The sequence below is a fragment of the Odocoileus virginianus genome, chromosome 3, assembly GCF_023699985.2.
Source record: "Odocoileus virginianus isolate 20LAN1187 ecotype Illinois chromosome 3, Ovbor_1.2, whole genome shotgun sequence".
In the NCBI taxonomy this organism is placed as follows: domain Eukaryota; kingdom Metazoa; phylum Chordata; class Mammalia; order Artiodactyla; family Cervidae; genus Odocoileus; species Odocoileus virginianus.
In genome coordinates this window covers 67,527,152-67,551,590 of record NC_069676.1, presented here as the reverse complement: position 1 = coordinate 67,551,590, position 24,439 = coordinate 67,527,152, and the positions used below count along the sequence as shown (strand labels likewise).

At 36.8% G+C, this 24,439-nt stretch overlaps 2 protein-coding genes across 3 annotated transcripts; both read left to right on the top strand.

Moving 5' to 3' along the window:
- Window positions 1-31: 31 nt before the first annotated feature.
- Window positions 32-14,504, top strand: SLU7 (SLU7 homolog, splicing factor). The gene is made up of 16 exons (XM_070465733.1): window positions 32-138; window positions 1,839-2,022; window positions 2,868-3,021; window positions 3,343-3,423; window positions 3,722-3,886; window positions 5,587-5,655; window positions 8,991-9,038; window positions 9,232-9,363; window positions 9,626-9,723; window positions 9,884-9,951; window positions 10,087-10,226; window positions 10,979-11,140; window positions 12,504-12,608; window positions 12,744-12,815; window positions 12,922-13,038; window positions 13,701-14,504. The coding sequence occupies exons 2-16, from the start codon at window positions 1,853-1,855 to the stop codon at window positions 13,878-13,880; spliced, it is 1,761 nt and encodes a 586-aa protein (XP_070321834.1). The 5' UTR covers window positions 32-138; window positions 1,839-1,852; the 3' UTR covers window positions 13,881-14,504.
- A 2,174-nt stretch (window positions 14,505-16,678) lies between these two features.
- FAM200C (family with sequence similarity 200 member C) lies at window positions 16,679-22,529 on the top strand. Of its 2 annotated transcripts, XM_020903334.2 has the most exons (4): window positions 16,679-17,104; window positions 17,932-18,009; window positions 18,786-18,827; window positions 20,096-22,529. In XM_020903334.2, exon 4 carries the CDS (start codon window positions 20,145-20,147, stop codon window positions 21,927-21,929), a length of 1,785 nt encoding a protein of 594 aa, XP_020758993.2. In that variant the 5' UTR covers window positions 16,679-17,104; window positions 17,932-18,009; window positions 18,786-18,827; window positions 20,096-20,144; the 3' UTR covers window positions 21,930-22,529. The 2 variants fall into 2 exon arrangements, with proteins under 2 accessions (XP_020758993.2, XP_020758995.2); XM_020903336.2 differs by lacking the exon at window positions 18,786-18,827.
- The last annotated feature ends 1,910 nt before the right edge of the window (window positions 22,530-24,439 follow it).

The window sequence follows — 24,439 nt, the reverse complement described above, 5'->3', positions numbered from 1 at the left end:
GAGGCCCAAGTGCGCATGTGTGGGTCGCCGGGAAAGTGCTGCAGTGGCTGCCGGGAGAGGGAGGAAGTCAGGAAGTAAACATTGGCGATCGTCTTCATTCTTGTCGAACTGTACTAGGGTCAGCAGCTTTGGGACCGGGTAAGGAAATCTTGTGAGAACTTGGAACGAGGAGGAGAGTGAAAGTGGAGAACTCGGGGAACAGGGCCAGAGGCTCCTAAGTCTTAGGAATATCCTCACGAGATTGATGAACGCCAGGTTGAGAAGGGAACGGGGACCGAGAACCAAGGAAGCAGCTGTCCTAGGCCTCAGTAGTGGTATTTGTGCCCAGTCAGACCAGGACTGTGTCTTTAGTGGTTTTTAAAGTAAGAATTGTAAGGTGCTATTGGAGCTGAACTGTGCTTGTAGTTCTTAAGCACTTGAATTGTTGACCAGTCTGAATACATGTAAAATCCTTATCAGATTTTAAAGAATTGATTTATTTTTTCCTGTGTTGAAATGAAAATGTGTTGGTAATTAGGCAAAATATTGCAAAAAACTAATTTTATCTGTTTCTTTTTGCTTTTTTAATATGCTTATGGAATATTTAAAATGACATATAGTGCTGGTGGTATATTTCTCGTGGACAGCGTTTCATTTGAGGGTTTTCAGCTTGGGTAGTGGGACATGATATGACCAAATCTGTGTTTGAAAAAAAAATAACACTGCAGTGTGGAGAACTGATTGGCAGGAATCAGAAGAGACTAGTAGGGAAAAGTAATACACTCAGGTTATTGATAGAAGTAGATGAATTCGAGTGATATTCAGAAAGTGAAAATAACAGTACTTCCGTGATGAAATAGGTATGGGAATTAGCTGGTATGGGAATTTCCTTCTGAAAAGGAATGGATAGTGGTATCTTTCATCAAGAGAGGGAACAGTGTAAGAAGATTAGATTTCATAGAGAAAATTATGAATTTTGAATTAAGACTAGAGTTCAGATTTCTTTGAGACATCTAAGTGGAGGTACTTTGAAGTAAGCAATTGGACTGTGTTTATCTGAAGCTCAGAAAAAAGATCTGAAGTAGAGAAGTAAATTGGAGAGCCAGCAATTGTATATCGTGGCTATTGAAACCTTGGAAATAGATGAACTTGTCCTCTGGTGGAGTTTAGAGTGATGAAGGAAGCCTAGAATTGAGCCTTGAGGAATCCAAAATTAAGTAACTGGGCAGAAGTGGAAGAACTTACAAAGGATACAGGAGGAGCAGTGATAGGGGTACAAAAAAACCCAGGGCAATATGGTGTCATATCAGCCAAAGGATAAGAATATATCAAAAGAAAAGGGGGAGGAACAGAACTGAAAAATGTCCAGAGGACTTAGCACATTGCTAACTTAGAGGTATCTTTGAAGCAGGGAGGGGAATGATTGAGAAGGGCAGCAGATAATGTGGAAATAGAGATAATGAATATAGGTGATCATAAAGCATCCGGTTTTTAAGAGGAACAGAGATAGGACCCTGTGTACTCATTAAGGATTAATGTGGTACAAAAGTTTGAGACACATATGTAGAGAGGAAATCAGGAATCTATACATGAAAGAATGAGTCTAATGAAGTTTTAAATGTATGTGCATGTCTCTCCACTTAACCAATAGAGTTGAAAGCACAACTGCAACAGTATATAAAGACTTCAGTGGAGTAGAAAGAGACCTTTCCCTTACAGATGCTATGAAAGAAAAAGAACATATGATACATTCTATATAAACCACAGTATGTGTTATTAGGGTGTACTTTTGATAGTTTCTCTGGTGAATTCAGGAAGGCCTAGTTTATTCTAATAGATATTTCTTCCTTTTCATGCAGGAGGCCAGATAACCATGTCAGCTGCAGCTGTGGATGCAGCTAATGCAGCCCCCTTGTCGGGGTCCAAAGAAATGAGTTTGGAGGAACCAAAGAAGATGACTAGAGAGGACTGGAGAAAGAAGAAGGAGCTTGAAGAACAGCGAAAATTGGGTAATGCCCCTGCAGAAGTTGATGAAGAAGGAAAGTAAGTACTTAAATTTTTTTGCAAGATCTGTTCATTCAGAATTCAAATTCATGTCTACTTAGTTTACCTATTTCTCATCCTTTGCTTTGACCGGAAACCATCTTTACCATTTTCATCATTTATGTTTTCATTTATTGTATCAAACTCATATGTATAAAGTTTAATAAATAATAACAAAGGACTTGTAATGATAACTATAGTCCTTTTTAGTTCTTCCCACTCCCTGTCCTACTGTACACAAGTGACTACAGCTGACATTGAACAACACAGATTTGGACTGTGTTGGTCCACTTATACTCATATTTTTCTCAGTAAGTACATGCAGTGCCACACGATCAGCCACTGGTTGGATCTTCAGGTTCCAGACCATGGATACAGAGGCCCAACTGTGCAACTTGAGCCTCCACAGGTTTTGGTATCTGAGCTTCCACAGGTTTTGGTATCTGAAGCAGGTCCTGGAACCAGTCCCTCTCAGATACCAAGCAGGACTGAATTTGTCAATCTGTTTTGAGTTTTTCTGGTTGATACCTCCACATTTCTAAATAACATACCTATACTACTATTATTATAATCAACTCAACATTATTAATTTCTTCTGATAAAAGATTAATCACACTAACATATATCCCTATCTTCCTTCATTTCCTACATCTTTAGTTATATGACTATTTTTAGTTTCTCTTCGAAATTTTTTCACTCTAATATACTTTATTTTTAACTCTTTTTATTATAGTGATAACAAGTATATTTTGTCTCCCCCTCCCACTGCAATATCTCTGTCCTTACATTCTGTAAAGATATCCTTACAGTCTACAACTTTGTTAAAAAAATTTTTTTTATTACAGAGACATCAATCCTCATATTCCTCAGTATATTTCTTCAGTGCCATGGTATATTGATCCATCAAAAAGGCCTACTTTAAAGCACCAGAGACCACAGCCAGAGAAACAAAAGCAGTACAGCTCATCAGGAGAATGGTACAAGAGGGGTGTAAAAGAGGTAGGTATGCAGCCTGTGTATATGTGTGTAGAAATGGAGATTGCTAAGAACTTAATATAAGAACATCTAATGTAATACTATATAAAGTATAAACAGATTACATGACCTTTTATCTGGTATTAAAATTCACAATACCTACTACTTTAGTTTCTACATTTTATAAATTTGATATTTCTAAAGTCTTTAAGCGTTCTCATTTATAACTGGTTTTCCTCTTAACAAGTTATTTCATTAGACAGTACAGTAATGAGAGCCAAAGTTATTCTTAACTTATTTAGATAAATAAAAATTTTCTTTGGTTTTCTTTATATCCGCTTATAGAATTCCATAACTACTAAATACCGAAAAGGAGCGTGTGAAAACTGTGGAGCCATGACACACAAAAAGAAAGACTGTTTTGAGGTAAGCTAACCTTTGAGAATTTTGGAAACTGCTGTCAGAGAGTCTCTTTCTTTATTTGGGTCAGAGAACTTAATTCTGTTTTCTAAATTACCTATATTTAGGTACAAGTTAAATGAAAACATTAACTTGAATGAAATTAGTTCAGCAACATCAAAATTTTTTGCAGGAGGACTTAACTGATAATTGAATAAACCATAAAGTCCCATGGTATGTTCACACTGCTCTGTAAAGGTTATATGAAATTTCCCCATGGCTTCAAATACTTAGGGGAAAAATTTAATCTTACTCTGTTTTCCAGAGACCTAGGCGAGTTGGAGCAAAATTTACAGGGACTAATATAGCCCCAGATGAACATGTCCAGCCTCAGCTGATGTTTGACTACGATGGGAAGAGGGATCGGTGGAATGGCTACAATCCAGAAGAACACATGAAAATTGTAGAAGAGTATGCCAAAGTTGACCTGGTGAGCACAGTTCACTGCTTCCCTGCTGTCCTTAAAGAATGTATATTTTGGTATATCTCTAGCTTCGCAACTCTGTTTTTTGTCTTTATGCAGTATAAAAATGATCGCATTTTTATTGTAGTAGTAGTAAGCCTAATTGAATAGTGAAATAAACAGTATACTAACCCTATTTGGCAGCAGTTTCTTTTTACTTTATTCTCATATTGTCCATTACTCCCTGATTTAGTTTGCAGGAAATACTGGAAGCATGAGAATAGATTAGTCTTCAAAACTTTTGGCTTCCTGAGGTTATAAACTCTTGGCTCCCAGACTGTATCTTGCCTATGGACCTTGCCTCACATACCATTTGAGGGTGGGGAAAGAAGAATAGGATAACTCCTTTCAGGAAACTGAATTTTATTTTAATTTAACCTCAGTTTTTTCTGTTATGATTTCACCTACTCACTCCCATTTTTTAAAAAACATAGTCACTGCTGTTTTTTAGTTTTGTGTTCCTTTTTTTTTAAGTAGAGTTAACATTTAAGACCATGGGATTTCACATTTTAATAAAATCTGAATTTTATCTTTTCTCAAACAATGAAATATGTGTTAAGAGTAATCCTGGGCCAGCTGAGAAGAGTCAGTCATCTGGAGTTAAATGGCTCCTTGTCAGCTTACTGTCTGCAGTTTATCCCTGGTTCTGTCTAGCTTAGTTTATATTAATGCCTGACTCAAACAGGAGTTTGTAACTTCTGCTTAAATATGGCCAATTGGATCTGACTTATTTTCATTTTGGGTTTTTTTTTAATTTATTTTTTATTAAATGAAAGATTCTTTAAATTCTACAGTGCTTTACAATTTTCAAAAGTTTCACACACACGATTTCATATAATCCCATAATAACCCCCCTTTTATTAATCTCCTGCCTGCCTATTGCCCCTCCCCTTTTCTTCTACCAACTGGTAGCCACTAGTTTGTTCTCTGTTATCTATGAATCTGTTTCTTTCTTGTTTTATTCAGTAGTTTGTTGTAGTTTTTAGATTCCACACAGCACTTTCTTTTTCTGACCAATTTCACTTAGTATAATGCCCTCCAAGTCCATCCATGTTGCTGCAAATGACAAAATTTCATTCTTTTTTATAGCTAAGTAGTATTCCATGTGTACCACATCTTCTTTAAGTGAATCAGTTGCATATATATGTACATACATCCTTTGTTAGGCCACTATAGTGTTGAGTAGTTTAGAGCATTTTTTGTTTGTTTTTTGGCTGCCCTATGTAGCTTGTGGAATCTTAGTTCCCCAACCAGGGATCAAACCTGGGCCCTTGACAGTGAAAGCACGGAGTCCTAACCAGTTTACTGCAAGGAAATTCCCTATAACTCGTGTTCTTCACGAGCTAGAGGTCTAGAGCTACAAGACAACCTTGTCCAGTGACCTTTTCTGAAAACAGTAAATTTACGCATTTAACTCATATAAAAATTAAATCTTCGTTTGATGGGACTTCCTGGTGGTCCATTGGCCAGAACTCCACACTCCCAGTGCTGGGGGCTGGGGTTCATTACCTGGTCAGGGAACTAGATCCCACATGCTACAATTAAGGGTTTGCATGCCACAACTAAGACCCAATACAGCCAAATAAATAAATGAAAATAAATATATAAAAAAACTAAATGCTCATATGAATATTGAAAGTAAATTTCAAATGTTTATTTTTCCTTAGGCAAAACGAACACTGAAAGCTCAAAAACTCCAAGAAGAATTAGCCTCAGGAAAATTAGTGGAACAGGCTGTAAGTAATACAATGATCGTTAAAAAATTTCAAATTCTTAGTAAACAAAAAAATGAAGATTGACACAAAATTTCATTTTATATCTCTCCAGTTAGAAGAAATTTGAGAGAGAAGAGAAGTGCTATCAAGGGGAAAGAGTAAAACTGACACATTAAAGGTTCAAGGGACTATAAATTGATGCAGTCATTTTGGAGAGAATATTGCCATAAAACATTTATATACCTTTTCTGGAATTAGTAGATCCATCCATCCTAAAAATTTTCTAGTATTCAGAAAAATCATTCTGCACAAAAATGTTCACTTCAACACTTTTTACAACAGTAAGAAATTGAAAATAGTTTAATAAGGAATTAGTGAAGTGAGCTATCCTTCCCCTGCATGAGAGAATGTTGCTTAGCTCTTAAAATGGCTTTCATCAAAGCTTAGTAACAACACCGGATAACACATATTTTAATGACACATGTAAAATATCATATTACCTCAGGGAAGACGACTAGAACACTAGTTCTCATTTAATATAGAAATTAAAACACTAATTCTCATTTAGTATAGAATTAGTGAATTTTTCTTTTTACTTATTTTAGCATTTCCTACACTTTGAACATGTAAGGCAAAAAGAATTTTCAAACTAAAAAAAAAAAGGATGTATTGCAGGCAATGTTTTTCCTATTTTTTTTCCCCAGTCAATTTAATAGTTAAGTTATGCTTATTAGAGTTGTGAAAGTTTCTTTTTAACAAATTTATGGTGTAAGTAAAAAACATTTTCGAGTTACCAAGTTTAAATTTCTAAAAGGGACCCTTAATAAGTGAAGTCTCTCAGTCGTGTCCGACTCTTTGCAACCCCATGGACTGTAGCCTACGAGGCTCCTCTGTCCGTGGCATTTTCCAGGCAAGAGTACTGGAGTGAGTTGCCATTTCCTTCTCCAGAAAAGGACCCTTAGCAAGTATAATTACAAAGCAAACAGAACTAGGTAAGTTAATTACCAAGTGAGCAGTCACAGAGGCAGGTTCAAAGCACAAGTTAACAGAGAGATGATGTTAAAATCCACCTGTGCCCCTAGCTAGCAAGATGGTCCTGGAAAAATTAATTTGCTTCTCTGAGCCTCAGTTCATCATCTCTAAAGCAGAGATAACGACACCTACCCAACCCCTACCCCAACACACACACACACACACACACACACACACATACACACACACACACACGAGGCTTAGCATACATATCACACAGTAAACACTTGGTAATTGGTAGCTAGTGTCGTGATTGTTAATCATTACCAACTCTGGAAGAAGGAAGAGAAAGAAAATTTATTTTTCTAGTAAGCATATTTAAATGTTTGTAAGGGACTGGTGTGTTTTGCCCATTTGGATGTGAAGATTAACTGCATACATTAGGATTGTGTCTATTATAAAGATTTAGCAATATAAATATCCTTTGTTGAGCTAGCAACTTGCAAGAACTCAAAAAAATTCTTTAAAAAAATTTCCAATTTTGAAAGTAACACATACTCAGAAAAAACATATAGAAAATTATAAAGAAGAAAAATATTCCTTATATTAACCATTTACATTTTAAAGTAGGCCTTTTAGTGTCCCAGTTCACTCCCTCACATATATCCATGTATGTGTATGATTATAATACAACATGTTTTTTAAATGGATTCATCTTTACATTCTCGTTTATCATCTACTTTTTCAACTAAATAATATACAGTGCAATGAGGACTTGTTTTTTGTATCATTAAATGTAGACCTGTAACATTTATTTTTATATAAATTCACATGGTTCAATAATCAAAATTAATTTAAGACAGATGTGCATTGAAAAGTCTCCCACTCCTGCCTCAGTCCACCCTATCTCTAAACCTCACCCCCCATAATTTTTCTTTTTCTTACAGATCCTTTCAGAGTTTCTTGTGTAAATACAAACAAATACAAATATATAATCTTATTCCCATTTTTCCCTCTTTTTTTTTCCCAAACAAAAAAGGTAGCAAAGTATGAAAAGTAAAAAAGAAAAGTGAAAATGTTAGTCACTCAGTTGTGGCTGACTGTTTGTGACCCATTGGACTGAAACCCACCAGGCTCCTCTGTCCATGGAATTCTCCAAACAAGAATACTGGAGTGGGTAGCCATTCCCTTCTCCAGGAGATCTTCCTAACCCAGTTATGGAACCTGGGTCTCCTACATTACAGGCAGATTCTTTACCGTCTCACCCACTAGGGAAGCCCAAAGTATACATATTAATATTTTTCTGCACCTTGGACAGATCACTTTAATGGTTGTTCAGTGTTTATTGAGTGCAGTAATTTATATAACCATTCATCTCTTGCTGATTTGTTTTTTTCCCAGTTATCTGTACAGTAGTACACAACATTAGCGTCTTACATAACATATACGTCTTTATATGATAGGCATACTAATTTCCTTACAATAAATTCCTAAAAGTGCAATTGTTGATGCGCTGAATATGTATATATAAAATCTGATGACTTATCACTTATAGCAAGCATTTTAAAAGGCTATACTAAAATTTTTGCTTCCACCAATATACTATATATATATATATATATATATATATATATTTATACATACATACATATTTCCACATCCCCCTACTGAGCTATAAGATACTCGTTTTAACTCTTTAAATTTTTGCTTCCACCAATATACTATATATATATATATATTTATACATACATATTTCCACATCCCCCTACTGAGCTATAAGATACTCTTTTTAACTTGTGAAGCCTTTTAAAGGGACATAATGAAATACTGAGCACTTTGTTCCAGGCATTTTGCGGGGTTAGAGAATATCCTGACCAACTGCTAATTAAGAAAGGGTATCTTTGAGGCATGGAGTTCACACCCTCCTTAAATCACAGTATGTTGTCACCTGAGTAGATTTCTTCATTGCCGAAATTTTACAAAGGCTGTTTTGGCTCTAGAGATATTTATTACATGATCCTGGGAACTTTCCTTTTTGGCCTTAATAGAAAAACAGTGAAATTTAATGAAAATGTTATGTCTGAAGATACACATGTATGAAATAAATATTTATTAGGTATATTGATCAACTTAATCTTTCTATTACATTTTTGTGATTATAATCATCAAGATTATATCATCTGAAAATTTTGGATTTGTAGACAGTGATAAAATTATTCACAATGACATACTTGTGTTTAAAACTTATGTGCTCACTACAGGTGAGAAATATGAGAATTTGTTCAGTTAAATTTATTATTTTAACTATGTTTTTAAAAGCGTTAAATAATCATTTGATTCAGTATAATAAAATCACAATTTCATTTTCTTCTTTTGTGGCATAGAATTCTCCAAAACATCAGTGGGGAGAAGAGGAACCGAATTCTCAGACGGTAATACATACAGATCCTATCAGTGTATACATTAAGGTTTAAATTTCTGATGGCTAATGTTTGTAATAACTCATGATAATAATAATAGGCTTAAAGAACACAAGGAATAAGGGTTGGGTTAAAGGGAAAATAAGAACTAAATACTGCTCTTTTTTTTCTTAAAAAATTTTCCCCTTCTCTCTTCCTCTTTCAGGAAAAAGATCATAACAGTGAAGATGAGGATGAAGATAAATATGCAGATGATATTGACATGCCTGGACAGAATTTTGACTCTAAGAGACGAATTACTGTCCGGAATCTCAGGATTCGAGAAGATATTGCAAAAGTAAGCCTTGCCAACTTAACATACATATTCAGAAAACATTTGTCTTCCCAACCTAAATTTTGTCTACTTGCATGGTATCTGGATAATATATGGGTAATATACTCAGTCATTCCAAAGTATATCATTCTGGATTTCTTTCTCTTCAGCTGTACCCCCAGACATGCACACACATACACACACTTAATTGTCTCCTCCTACTAGTCTGCTAAAATCTTTGATGAAAGTAAACATTAACAAGTCTTAAAACATTTTTTCTTTCTAGTATTTGCGGAATTTAGATCCAAATTCTGCTTACTATGATCCCAAAACTAGAGCGATGAGAGAGAATCCCTACGCGAATGCTGGAAAGAATCCAGATGAGTAAGTAACAAGTTCACTGTAAAGATTTCAGAGTAGGGGCGGGAGTTTTTATTAATAAAATGCAATCTGAATTAAAATGAGTATCATCTGTGATTGGGTCAGAAAAAAATTTCCTTAAATTAATCTCTGAAACAGTTTTTGTTTTGTTGTTTTTAAATAGAGTCAGCTACGCGGGGGATAACTTCGTTAGATACACAGGTGATACCATATCAATGGCCCAGACACAATGTAAGTGTTTCCTCTATGTCAAGGTATTTTATGTCAGCTCATAAGAAATTTGGGGGCATTTTTTTAAAGCTTGTTTTCAAGAAGCCCGAAAACAATGTAGCTGACAACTCATTACGATGGTTTTAATTACCCTAGTGTTTGCTTGGGAAGCCTATGACAAAGGGTCTGAAGTGCATCTACAAGCCGATCCTACAAAACTAGAGTTATTGTATAAGTCCTTCAAAGTCAAGAAAGAAGACTTCAAAGAACAGCAGAAAGAAAGCATCCTGGAAAAGGTAATTGTGACCAAACGATACACAGTCCATTTTAATCCATTGGGATTAGGTGCAGTTGGTATACAGTATCAGTATAACTGTATCAGTGAGCTTTTATAGCAAAACAAGCCACCTCAAAACCTAATAGTTTGAACAGATATTTCTTATTTCTTACCGTTTTGTACATCAGCTGGGTCTCCTGTTCTGAGCCTGCCTATCTGAAACCAGATGATCTAGAATGGCCTCCCTTTGGTTTCTAGCAGGTAGCAGGCCTCCTCTGTCCCATGGAGGCCTCACCTCTACCCAGCGTGGGTTCTTGTCCTCTGATAGGCTAGCCCAGCTTCTTTACATGACATCTGGTATCTCAGGATACCAGAGATTAGCAACAAAGTGTGCCCTGGTGCACAAGTGTTTTTCAGGTCTTTGCTTATATCATATTTGCCAATATTCCAGGGGCCAGAATAAACAGCATGACCAGGCCCAGATCCAAGGGATAAAGCAGCAAAATCATGTGGCAAGTGGGCATGCACACAGGATAAGGGGAATTTTTTATGAGCATTTTGTAATTCACCACACTCAACAGATGAATAGCAATTGAGACATCTTTTATTTGCCTATTAAGTTTGATGGCTTTTTTTTTTTCACTGTGTTTTATGTAACAAAGCCCGTGAAGATTAGTCCTCTAATCTTTGTGATTGGAAATAAACCCCTCAGTAAAGATTTGAATGCAAATCTTTGTAAAATATATTTAACAATGTTCAATGTTCTTTTAGTACGGTGGTCAAGAACACTTGGATGCTCCTCCAGCTGAATTGCTTTTAGCTCAGACTGAAGACTATGTGGAGTACTCCAGACATGGGACAGTCATCAAAGGACAGGAGCGGGCTGTCGCCTGCTCCAAGTATGAAGAAGATGTGAAGATCAACAATCATACAGTATGTGTTGAACTAGAATTATATTGTGCCCTTGTTAGCATTTTGCTCTGCATTATATTTTTCATTAGTAAATCATTGTTGTATTTTGGTTTTTTGTATTTTAACTTTCTTATTTTTAACAATTTTTAAAGGTTATATTCCATTTACAGTTTTTACAAGATATTGGCTATATTCCCTGCATTGTACAGTGCATCCTTGTAGCCTGTCTTACACCCAGTAGTTTGTACCTTCCACTCTCCAATCCCTGTACCTCCTCTCCGCTCCGCCCCGTTGTTAACCACTAGTTTGATCTGTGAGTCTGCTTCTTTTTTTTTGTATTTACTAGTTTTATTTTTGTATGCACTAGTTTGTTGTATTTGTTTAGATTCCACATGTAAGTGATATCATATAGTATTTGTCTTTGACTTATTTCGCTAAGCATAATGCCCCTTCAGTTCCATCCATGTTGCTGCAAATGGTAGAATTTTATTCTTTTTTATGACTGAGTAGTATTCCATTGTACACCACATCTTTATGATTCATCTGTGTTTTAATTAATTTTTATTGTAATATTGTTGCTTTATTCCGTGTATTTCCTATAAACAGGAATTCAGATACAAAGGCTTGATATAAGTTAAATATTTTGACAGAAACACTTCATAGATGACAAAGTATATGTTACATTGCATATTGTATCACATGATAAAGCTTATTTAATTTGCTGTACTTTTATAGTCCCCAGACTACACTTGTCTTTCTAAGTAACAGTCAAAAACCTAGCTACCAAATAGGAACCAGGCCAGTAATCACGTATGAGTGAAATGAGCCAGGCAGATTTTACAGACTAGAGAACACGAGCCCTGTCTAAAAGGAGCATCCACTGGCCAGCAACAGGCAGTTGCTGACAAGTGTGAATGTGCCTAGAATTTCCCAGTCCTTCTGAATTTTTCAAGAGAAGTCAAGTAGCCTAATTTTTTTAATTTTCGGGGGGAGAGTGAGAATAGAATGTAAGGTTATTGTAACCACACACTCTGCCTGTTAAGCCAACCCTGGAGTCCCCATAATTTTCACTTTTTATCACCAGCATGTGAGACTAACCCAACAAGGACCTACTGTATAGCACAGGGGACTGTACTCAATATTTTTTAATAATCTATGAGAGAAAAGAATCTGAAAGAGGAAAAATAAAATATATCTATGTATATATTCTGTGCTGTACACCTGAAACTAACAGGTGTTAGTCAGGTAGAGGTAAATCACCTCTACTTCAGGTTTTTAAAATAATATGATTAATTAAAGATAGGATTTTTTTACAAAGAAAAACAGTATATGAGAAACCTGTTTCAGGCTTCTTTTAAAATAACCTCTCTCTCTCTCTCTGCAGCATATCTGGGGATCTTACTGGAAAGAAGGCCGATGGGGATACAAATGCTGTCACTCTTTTTTCAAGTATTCCTATTGTACTGGAGAAGCTGGGAAGGAGATTGTTGTAAGTAATTGTCCTCTAGTTCGTAAAAACAGCCAAAGCTCTTAGATCAAAAATCTGTATGAAACATATATTTTTATGTTTCAAATTTAACTTTTTCTTAGACACTAAAGTTAGATTACATATATTTTTCCACAGAATTCAGAGGAGTGTATTATAAATGATGCAACTGGAGAAGAATCTGTGAAAAAACCTCAAACCCTCATGGAGGTATGTCCATGATCAGTTGTCCTGAGTTTTTAAGTCTTAAAGGGAAGACTTTAAAACTTGCACTAGAACTTTGGTTTTGCATTAATAACACTATGTAAATCCTCAGATGCATCAGGAGAAACTAAAAGAGGAGAAAAAGAAGAAGAAGAAGAAGAAGAGGAAGCATCGGAAGAGCAGTTCAGAGAGTGATGAGGAGGAAAAGAAACACGAGAAGTTGAAAAAGGTACTTTGTGAAAGCTAAATAAATAGTAAAAGTGACCACAGTCGTCTTTATTTGTAGGAATCTTAGAAAATTATCTTGTCTTATTCCCAAGCTCATTTTAAAAATGAGCAAACAGACCCTAAGACTGGGTGATTTGCTTGGGTCACCTATCAGGTCTAGAATACAAATGGAGATTTTGTATGTCTCCGTATTGCCTGCCTTTTGAACTTTTGTTGAATATCACTAATGCACAGAAGAAAAATGGTTGGTATAGCTGTTATTTTAGAGTTATTGACCTGTTCCCCAGAGAGAATTGCCATCTAGCTCTATAATTTTCAGCAATAAGTTTCAGCAAGTCTTGGGAAAAGTCAGAATTGTATTCCCACCAAAAGCGTCAGTTGCCGGCTTCTGTCAGTAAAATGAATCTCATTCAGTTTTTGTTGTTAAATAAAATTTCTTTAACATTGAAAATGTCATAGAATGTTTTGTGCTCTGTGAAAATTTTTGAGCCAAATAATGATTAGTTGTAGCTTGACAGAAATAGAGCTGACTCCCAAGCTGAGGCAATCTAGGTTTTTGATGTAACAGTTCATAGACAGTGGGATCTTTTGGTACTCTGCCACTTCTGAACCAAAGGGATCTGACTCAGAGCCATGGTACTCATGTATTTCTTCTCACTATAGGCACTGAATGCAGAGGAGGCCCGTCTTCTTCACGTCAAGGAGATCATGCAGATCGATGAGAGGAAGCGACCTTACAACAGCATATATGAAACTCGGGAACCCACTGAAGAGGAAATGGAGGCCTACAGAATGAAACGTCAGAGGCCAGATGACCCCATGGCCTCCTTCCTCGGACAGTAGTAACTCATCACTGACGGTGACCCAAGATAGACTCTGCTAATGCATTCTTTTAGATTCTTGCTGTTGATTATTGATGGAAAACCCCATATCTATTCTCGTTAAAGTCAGGAAGCAAGGAGACTGCCTAATAAAGCATCCAAAAGTCTCATATTAAATTCATTCCTTTACACAGTGAAGAACAAAGAAGAAGAAATAAAGTGGTACATTAAGTGCAGATTAAGATTTTATTTCAGATTTTATATTAGTGATGTGGGAAAAGATCTTAGTTCTCCACCTATCATGAATATCTTCTCAACATTTATTTATTAAGTTTCAAACTTTATTTCCTCAATTTTTATGGCCCTTTATCTAGTGTTAGGACTCATTGTGAAGGCCAATTAGTTACTCTTTCTTGAAACAAGGACTTCATTTTTTTTTAGTTAATAGTAACTATAACTGTAGTTATTTAATAATCATTTCTTTTTGCCTTCTCATATTTTTCTGATCTGAAACTGATAACCTATCTTGAGCTTTGGGTTACTGGAAGGAAATCTGTAGAACGTGTGAATAACTTTATCCCTGATGTCAAGTCTGTGTAGTAAAAATTCTGTTTCCCACTTGGCTATAAAATTTTGATTTTCAAAACATTTCCTTGTATCTTATACTCAGAACTAAATGTATTAGCCTTTGAATGGGGAAAAAAGGTTTTCACCCTGAGTCAGTGTTGACTGATCAGTCCTAGGTGTTTTATCATTCTGGACAGGAGTATTAAGATACAGAAATCCTCTCCTTTGTCACAGAGGATATGGTTTGTGATACTAATTGCTATTTTAATTGTGATTGCCTTTATATAACAGTCAAGAATATTAGATTTTTTAAAGATTGTAGAGTATCTCTTGTACCTAATCTTTATAGCCAGCAGGTGTCTCTCGATAAAATTTGCAAAAAGTGAAACCTGAGGTTGAAGGTTTCTTCAGAATATTACAAGCAGAGCCAGTAGGGCTATTAGTATCTGAGAATGACATGATTTTTAAGCTTCTTCTAATAACATTGGGAAGATAACACTGACAGAGTGGGATCGGTGAAAACAATCTGTTTAAAACCCCTGACACAAGTACATTGACTTTTAACAGTTCACTGGCTTTTCCAAACTACCAAATCCCACTTGAATATTGCATTAAGTTAACATCTCAGAAATACTGCTGATGGGAAAGTTAACTGAATCAAACTGTCAAGTACTGTGGATATACATTGTATCTAAATTCAGACCAATATGAAATTAAAACAGTGATGCAAACAAATCTAATTCTTACCTACTTTAAGAATGTCAAAAATTTATGTTTTCATATTCCTACCTTAACATAGGCTGGTTCAGTGTAAAATCTGATATTATTGTCTACTTTGTATTTTATTTATCTTTTGTTAATAAAGATATATAATTGAAAATATTTAACTGTTAGTGGTTTGCAGCATTATTTCAAATATTTGGCAGAAAAACAATTTATAGGACTGGGAGGAAGGCTGAGTTAGCTTCTGCACATTTGAGTTAGAAAATTTCAGCACACTTTAATTCAAAAAAATGTATCACCTAACATTTCTGGGCTTCTGTTTTCTCTTGTGAAAGCTAATTTATGCTGATTTTAAGAAGAATTCTATAATATCTGAAATCATGTCTTATTTCTGTTTCATTTTGGATAAACGGTAACATCTAGAACATTACTCAAGATATGAGCTTTGATTTTATTATATCAGTTATAGATGACTTGAGTGCTGGAACTGTGTGCTATAGTTTGCACATGTTACCCCTCAGAAGACTTAAATGGGTGAGTAATAGGATGATATCCATATTTCACAATAAGCATAAGGACTCAATGAGTCCAGGTAGCTTGCTCAGGTCCTAACAGTAAAAGTTTGGGGTCAGGATGTAAACCAAAGTCTTTGACTCTAAAGCCTATTCCTTTCTCTAACATTTAAGGCCCAGATTTTGGACCAGGAAGGGTGGTCTTTTGCAATTTCTCATTGACAGAAACCATAGGCAGGTTCTTGGTGTTTTTATCAGGTTCACCCTCAATACCTGAAAATGAGGTATCTGTCCCACATTCTTTGACACTTCTCTCTCCCCTAGGCTTGTAGGATGCTTCTCACAAGACTGACTATACAAAAATGAATAAAATGTGATTTCATTAAAAACCCTTAAAATAGGAAAGAGGACTGTATTTAGGTTTGTTTCATTCAACATTTTCTAGTTTCTACTTTAGAGTTTTTCTCTCAAATCTGATATGGGTTTATTTCTCTAAACGTCTTGTTTAAAAGAATCTTAAAAGTCATTTCTCTGAGATGGATGATGATTCTTAGCAAATTCACCCACACGCTCTAATTAATGGGGAGATGAGGGCAAACAGCATGGGCAAGAGGACACAAGACCATCCTCTCCCGTTTTATCTTGACAGAATTTACAGCTTGTCTCATTTGCCTGGATGTTTAATTTTGAAGTAGAATGAACTTCCTTCTCTTCTTCCTCATTGATTCCACAAAGAAAATGGTTAATTATTGTAGCTTCATAATCGCCAAGATCAAAGCCTGACAATATAAAATTTTATTTCTAGTGCTCTGAATGTTAAAAAGTAGAACTATGTGGGTTTACAGTGCCTTTCGTCCCTGAGATTCTACGATGCATCTTCTCTGCATACACAACATGCAGAAAATTCCCAGCTCCACGTACACAACCCGAAAAGAGAACCAGCGCGCGTGCTCCCTCCTGGCGGCGGTGGGGGGGCCCTAGCCGTTTGCCAGTGCGCCTGCGTGCGGGGATTCGCCTCGCCCTGTCTGCGGGCGGGAAGGCTCCAGGAGAACCCGGATGGAGCCCGGCGCGGCGGGAGCGGGGGCGCTGCGGGCGCAGCTATCACACCGAGCCCCGCAGGCTCCTGCTCCGGGGTCGCACCCGAGAAGCCGCCGCCTAGACTGGTTCCAGCGCCCGGAGGCTGAGCCCCAGCCTGAACGGAGAGGGAAGTGTAACCCGAAACGGGCGCCAAAGAAGTCCGAGCATCCCTTGGGCCTGCGCCTATGTCTCGGAGCCTTGGGCTGGAGACCGAGCAGTCTTCTTCCCGCGCCACCGGCGTCCTTAGCTCGCCCGGGCAGCCTCCTAAATGCTCCGTCCTTTATAATACACCAACAAGCCTTGCCAGTTACGAGCCCATGTCGTTTACATGCACGCTCATAATTAAACCTCCCAGCAACCCTATAAGGTAGGTACTATTGTCATCCCCAGTTGAGGGATTGAAGCTTGGACAGGTCCCAGCCTCTAAGTGACAAAGCCAGCATCCCAGGCGTTTGCCTCTGGAGCATTTGCTCGGCTATTGCTTTTCCTTCTCTCCTGGCTTTTGCTTTTAATAACGTAAAGATAGTGAATTTTCAACCCTCTGCCTCCCTGGATACCTGCACCTACCATGGACTGGCATAGGCAGAGGCCAGATAGAAGTTTGATTGTGTTTTGTTTGGTATTTAAGTTTACTGCTGCACTTTGCATGTTGTCACTGCTGAAATAGATGTTTTAGCCTTCCCTGGGTATTTCTGTTATATTAATGTTTACTTGTAACTGACTGATTTTTCTCTCAATTGTGATTCTGTTTGATATTTACCCTTCATAAACTTGCAAAACATTTTGCTCTGTTGTATCTGTTCTTTCATTCTGCATCTTCAGATGGCTTTCAAAATTTCTCAAAAAAAAACTTTCGAAAACTAATTATGTCTATCTTAGTAAGTAAGCCTTTTTGTTTATTTTACTGTTTATTATGGGAAATTTCCAGCATACATAGAGTGAGTGCGGTATAATGATGTGTGCCCATCACCCAGCCAACTCAAGGCCAGTCCTGTTCTATTTCTACCCCCATTGTGTGTGTGTGCTGAAGTACAGTATTTCAGAGAGCCCAGACATCATTCCACCAGTAAATAATTAAGTCTGTGTTTCTAATAATGAAGACTTTAAAAACACAACCATACCATTATCACACTGTTTCAGTTAATAATAATTCCTTAATAAGTTGATGCTTTTTTTAATGTTTACATATTTTAGGGTATTGTGATTGCTAAATACCACAAAGGAACAAGTGAGAATTGTGAGATTCTATAACACAAGAAAGCCTCTTGGGCGGTAAGTTCATCTTTGAGGATCTTAAAACTTCTTGCTACCTAGTCTCCCTTTTTGAGGGGGAGGGAGAAGAATTTTTCTAAAAATTCTCTTGTTCCAAACAGGTAAATCTTCAATCAAAATATATGTGAGTAGCATAGAATGGATAGGAATGTACTCTTAACTCATTCTATAATTTCCATTTGGAAGTCATTAGAAGTAAACCTGAAGTAAAGAAAATCATTTGAAATAAAACTTTCTCCTTCGCTTTCTCTGTACTCCCAAAATATACATAATAGTATACAGAAAGATAAGCATTTTTCTATGTTCATCTCATAATGCTGTTATCAGCTAGGAGAGGTTCTAAACAGTCTGCCCATGGTCTCCTCACTTGACAAAGCTTAAGATCAACTCTAAATTGTCTTTACCGACTGGCAGACATCTTTCAATTTTCAACTGGTCGATAGCAACCATATGGCAAATCAATTTACTAGTTACATAGAAGTATGTTTTACAACTAGTTATTCTTGGCAGAGCCTCTAGCAAGCTAGGGCTTTAAGTAAATATTCTGGGCTTGCTTCCTGTGATTTTTTTTATGGCTAAAGTGGGTATTTGGATTTCAGTGTACCCTGTTATATTATTTCAGCCACATTCTGTGGCACAGAACTTTGGGAATCATTTATATGGGAGATAGAATTGTTTTCTAAGGTATATTTGAGCCTACATGTGGGTTATACCATTACTCATTGCTCAGGAGGGAGAAAGAGGAAAAAAACAAACAAACATATCTTTCTTTTTAGGTCCCTCAGCTTTCATAGGAAGTTGTCATCAACTCAGAAAAGGTAAATGGGTGTTAAAGCATTCAGTGTTTACTTAGCAACCTAGAATATCTATAAGGCTAGGAATTGGCCTGGGGATGTGTTCATTCCTCTAAATCTGTCTGTGTACTTGGATATGTATCAGAATCACCTGGACAACTTTATTTTAGATTGTTTTGTCCTACTTCTGGAGAATGATGATGTAGTAGTTCTGAGGTGGTGCAGGGACATGTTTTCTTTCAGAAGTGCTCCAAGTGATTGTGATAGGCAATCTCATTAGGAAATTCCTGTTCTGGGTACTATTCAGAAAAATTATCTAAAACACTTTATTTAGAGTGCATACTTGTGGCCCCTACTCCAGAGCTAGGGAATCAGAATATCTGAGTGTAGGGTCCAAGAATATATATTTTAGGAAGAGACTTAGATGATTCCTCCATTTTTTTTTTTGATTCCTCCACTTATTTACTAAACTAGAGAATGCCTGCCTTCTACATCCTTTCCTACTATAATTAAGGCTTTTCTTCACACTTGATCTGAGCCAAAAGGCCGAGAAGTGATTAAGGCTTTTCTTCTGTGAGAGAACTTTTTCTGAAATTTCAGTAACAAGAATAGTTGTGTTTCTCCTGAGCTTCTTGTTTTGCTTTTTTTTATATGACAGTGTGAATCATGGACTGATAGTGCGTATCCTGCTTCTGTGTCAAAGGTGGCTTAGTCAGACCTGTCTGAAATTCTCTGCTTAGGTTGGAGTCAAAGCCACTCAAGGATCAAAAGAGTTTTATAGACTATTTGATTTAAATCCTTATATATTAGAAAGAACTAGCCACCATGTCAAAATCTGCCCTTCTTAGAGTATTTAGTGAAGACTTCATTCTCCATTCACTAGTTCATAACTGGGGGGTGTGCATGCATCTCTGGCATAGGATGGAAGGAAGGGGTGGCAGGTGAGATGCCTTTTCTGGGGATACAAAATGTACCAGATTTGTTTGGAATATACATCACTGAAAACAAAGTAAGCCATAACTGCAGCTCACCAATAGAGAACTTACAGGGTATTCACAATTTGCATAAGCCCTAATCTCTCATATATAACTTGCTGGCAAGGTGTTTGTTCCAGGGCTTTAGCTGTGAGTTTGCTCAATTTAAGTTGTCATATTGTCATGGCTTACTTTGAACTGACATGTTACAGGACATTTCTTGACATGTACACAGTAACAGGATGGCATGAGAAGTGGCTTTGTTTTAATTCAGTTAGCCACTGGTTTTTAATGTCTGGGTTATATTTTACTTCCAAGCAAAAATCTTCAACATCTGTGGAATACTACGTGAGAAGTTTGGGGTGCCATGTCGAAGAAACGCAAGTGGGACGATGACTATGTTCGTTACTGGTTCACCTGTATGACAGAGATTGATGGAACTCAGCGCCCACAGTGTGTGTTGTGTAACTCGGTGTTTTCAAATGCTGACCTCCGGCCATCAAAACTGTCTGACCATTTTAACAGACAGCATGGTGGTATAGGTGGGCATGATCTCAGTAGCCTGAAACACGTGCCAGCACCAGCTGATCAGAGTGAAACCCTGAAAACATTTGGGGTTGCATCTCAGGAAGATGCCTTACTACAGGCATCATATCAGTTTGCATATTTATGTGCCAAGGAGAAGAATCCTCATACAATAGCTGAAAAATTAGTGAAACCTTGTGCACTGGAAATAGCACAAATAGTTTTGGGACCAGATGCACAAAAGAAGCTTCAGCAGGTACCCTTATCAGATGATGTAATCCATTCTAGAATTGATGAAATGAGCCAGGATATCTTACAGCAAGTTCTAGAAGATATCAAAGCCAGTCCTCTTAAAGTGGGTATTCAGCTTGCGGAGACAGCAGACATGGATGACTGCAGTCAGCTGATGGCATTTGTGCGGTACATAAGAGAGAGAGAGATTGTAGAAGAATTCCTGTTCTGTGAACCACTGCAGTTAACAATGAAGGGAAAAGATGTGTTTAACCTGTTCAGAGACTTCTTTTTGAAACATAAGATAGCACTCGATGTATGCGGCTCTGTTTGTACTGACGGTGCCTCTTCTATGCTAGGAGAAAATTCAGAGTTTGTTTGCTGTGTGAAAAAAGAGGTACCTCATATCGTGATCACACATTGTTTGTTGAACCCTCATACACTTGTCACAAAGACATTGCCTACAAAACTGAGGGATGCTCTTTTTACTGTGGTGAGGGTAATAAATTTTATCAAAGGGCGAGCGCCAAACCATCGCCTGTTTCAGGCTTTTTTTGAAGAAATTGGAATAGAGTATAGTGTTCTCCTTTTCCATACTGAAATGAGGTGGCTTTCCCGAGGCCAAATACTTGCTCATATTTTTGAAATGCATGAAGAAATAAATCAGTTTCTTCACCACCAAAGCAGCAATTTAGTTGATGGCTTTGAAAACAAAGAGTTTAAAGTTCACCTCGCATACCTTGCAGATTTATTCAAACACCTAAATGAACTTAGTGCGTCTATGCAAAGGACTGGAATGAACACAGTATCAGCTAGAGAGAAGTTGTCTGCCTTTGTCAGGAAGTTTCCATTTTGGCTAAAGCGGATCGAGAAGAGAAATTTTACCAACTTTCCTTTTCTTGAAGAAATTGTTGTTTCTGATAACGAAGCTCTATGCATCGCAGCTGAGATAACACTGCACCTGCAACAGCTGAACACCTTCTTCCACGGCTATTTCTCTGTTGGGGATCTTGATGAGGCACGTAAATGGATACTCGATCCATTTCTTTTTAACCTGGACTTTGTCGACGACGGTTATTTAGTGAAAAACGATCTTGCTGAATTACGAGCTAGTGGCCAAATCCTAATGGAATTTGAGACAATGAAGCTTGAGGATTTCTGGTGTGCTCAATTCACAGTGTTTCCCAGCCTGGCAAAGACAGCACTAGAAATCCTTATACCATTTGCAACTACATACCTTTGTGAGTTGGCATTTTCATCACTTTTGCATTTTAAAACAAAGCCCAGAAGCTGCTTGAACATGAGTGACGATATCCGTGTGGCTATTTCAAAAAAAATTCCTCGTTTCTCAGATATCATTGAACAAAAACTTCAGCTACAGCAGAAGTCACTGTAAAATGACAAAATTTTTGTGTATAATTTTTAACATATTCTCAAGTCCATTGTAAAATTAAGCTATAATTCTCTCTCTTTTATAAATTTATGATATACCAAATCCTATGTTTTAAAAGTTTAGCATTTTTAACTTTCGATTTTCATGTGAGATGTGAAAATGTGTTTTGAGAATAAGAGCACAAGCAGCGGAAACGATTAAGTGCTATTAATACATAGGATTCTTCTAGGTATCTGTTTAGCCTTTTGATGTGATACATATAAAAAAGACACCCAAGCCCTGGAATATCCAAGCTACCTGGTATAATAGGCTATGAATAGAGCCAAGAGAAAAGGAGAAGACATCCCAGAACATACCATCTCACGTTAAAAGTCAAAGGATGAAATGACATCCTGAGTCCTCCCATGTCCTTGAGGGTTGTTTTAGGGAGGTAATGTTATCAGAAGAGGATTATGAAATATAATAGTGAAAGAAAGGATGATCCTAGTTAATATAAGATTTATTTTTAAATGTATTCTTTGGAGTTAGTCTCAATGTCCATTCCTCTAGTTCTATGCTCTAAATTCTATGACACTAATAAACATCCTGATATCTTGGTAGTCACTCCTTGTCTTCTTTTAAGTTACATCTAGACTCCAAGTCATCAGGGCAGCTAAAGAGGAGATGCTAGAGCTCTGTTCTTCCCTGGTGGCTCAGCGGTTAAAGCATCTGCCTGCAATGCAGGAGACCTGGGTTCGATCCCTGGGTCAGGAAGATCCCCTGGAGATCTTGGCAACCCACTCCAGTATTCTTGCCTGGAGAATCCCATGGAGGGAGGAGCCTGGTAGGCTACAGTCCACCGGGTCACAAAGAGTCGGACACGACTGAGCTGCTCCACTCACTCAGAGCTCTGTTCAAGAGATTCTTAATTTAACTGGCCTGGGCCAAGGAGCTTCATTCTCAACCAGCTTTCCAGATGGTTCCAATGGATTCTTTTCCCTCTCACCTCATCTTATTTTTCCTACACTTGGTTTTCCTTTGCCCCAGTTTCTTCACTTATTTTATACCTTATGCTATGTGTATTTTTCTAAGATCAAAACTTTTGAATGGATCAAAATATAAATAATAGAGAAATTAACATGAAGTCACGTAGTAATTCAGGACCACCAAAAAAGTCCCCATGGGACTCTAGGTTAATATACTTTCCTGGATGATAATTTGGCTAGATTTATTTGTAAATGTGAAGAAACGAGGATTTTTATTTCAAAAATAAAAATCATACAGTTTTATCCAAGTACTGTATGCTCAAGGCTGGAGAAGAATTGAGTCATATAGTGAAAAGCCACAGTCCCCTTCCTACCCAGTTACCTTAACAGTTGCTGTTTTAACAATTTATGGTCCCCCCAAAATATCTGAGTAATATGTTACACCAAATATACATATGCCAGTTTTGACTTATATAGTCAGAAGTGACTCTTCTAGATAATATGTGAGGACTGAATTTATAAAGCATCCGTCTCCTACTACTTCCAGTTTTTTGTCGTGGCAGTATTAATTTTATTTCCTCTGTTGACTCTTCATAGCCATTTGATTGAGGATTTTTTCCCTCTTGGAATTTCTCACATGGAAAGAATCAGGGGTGTCCACAAAGTTTTTAAGGTGGGTAATCATAGGATTTTTGAAAAAAAAAATTTTTAACTTGAAGGGGAATGAAGTGTATCAAATTTAGATGGCACTTGAGTATGCAAATTGAAATTTATATTTCCTGCACAAAACTAAACTTTATCACTATCCACCAAAATGCTTTATCAATGAATATAAATACACCCCTTCTTTTCTATGAGAATTTTAGTTAGAAAATATAAGTTCTAATTTTTTCTAGTATAATCTAACATCAAGAGCAGTGGGAGAAATTTCCAAAGCTAATACAGGAAAAAATCTGGAAGAGTCTATATGAAGTTTAATATGTGTGCATATCTAGAGATAGAAAAGAAGTAGGGATGGGAGCAAAGGCATGAATGAAGCCTGGGACCTAACAATACAATAGCAAAATTAGGATGAAATGCCAAAAGCAAATGAGTTGTGATAGCCAGCCGTTAGTCCACTAGAATTTTCTCTTAGACTAAATTCATTAATTTCTGCTCTGTAACAAAAATTCAAAGGACATTTTAAAGGCAATGGCTAACCAAGTTCTTCATTCTTTTTTAAATTCTAGAACAGTTCATTTTCCTCTGATCAAATGAAAGAGACTGCAGTGTCCGCTAAAATGAAAACTTGTATTTTTTTTTTAATTTAAAAAATCTACAGTGGTGTATATATTGGCAGATTTAAGTCCTATATGTTGTTTCTTTTTCTTCCAAGGAAGAAATAATTTCTTTTCTTATATTTTCACAGTATGAGGTCATTGATAATTGCAAAAAGAAGTCAAGACGTATAAAGTATAAAGACCAGCAGATGTCACTCTTAGTGAATGATTGGTTAAAAGCAAACTCACTCTCATTACAATTTCCCCAAATATCTGATTTTCAACATCT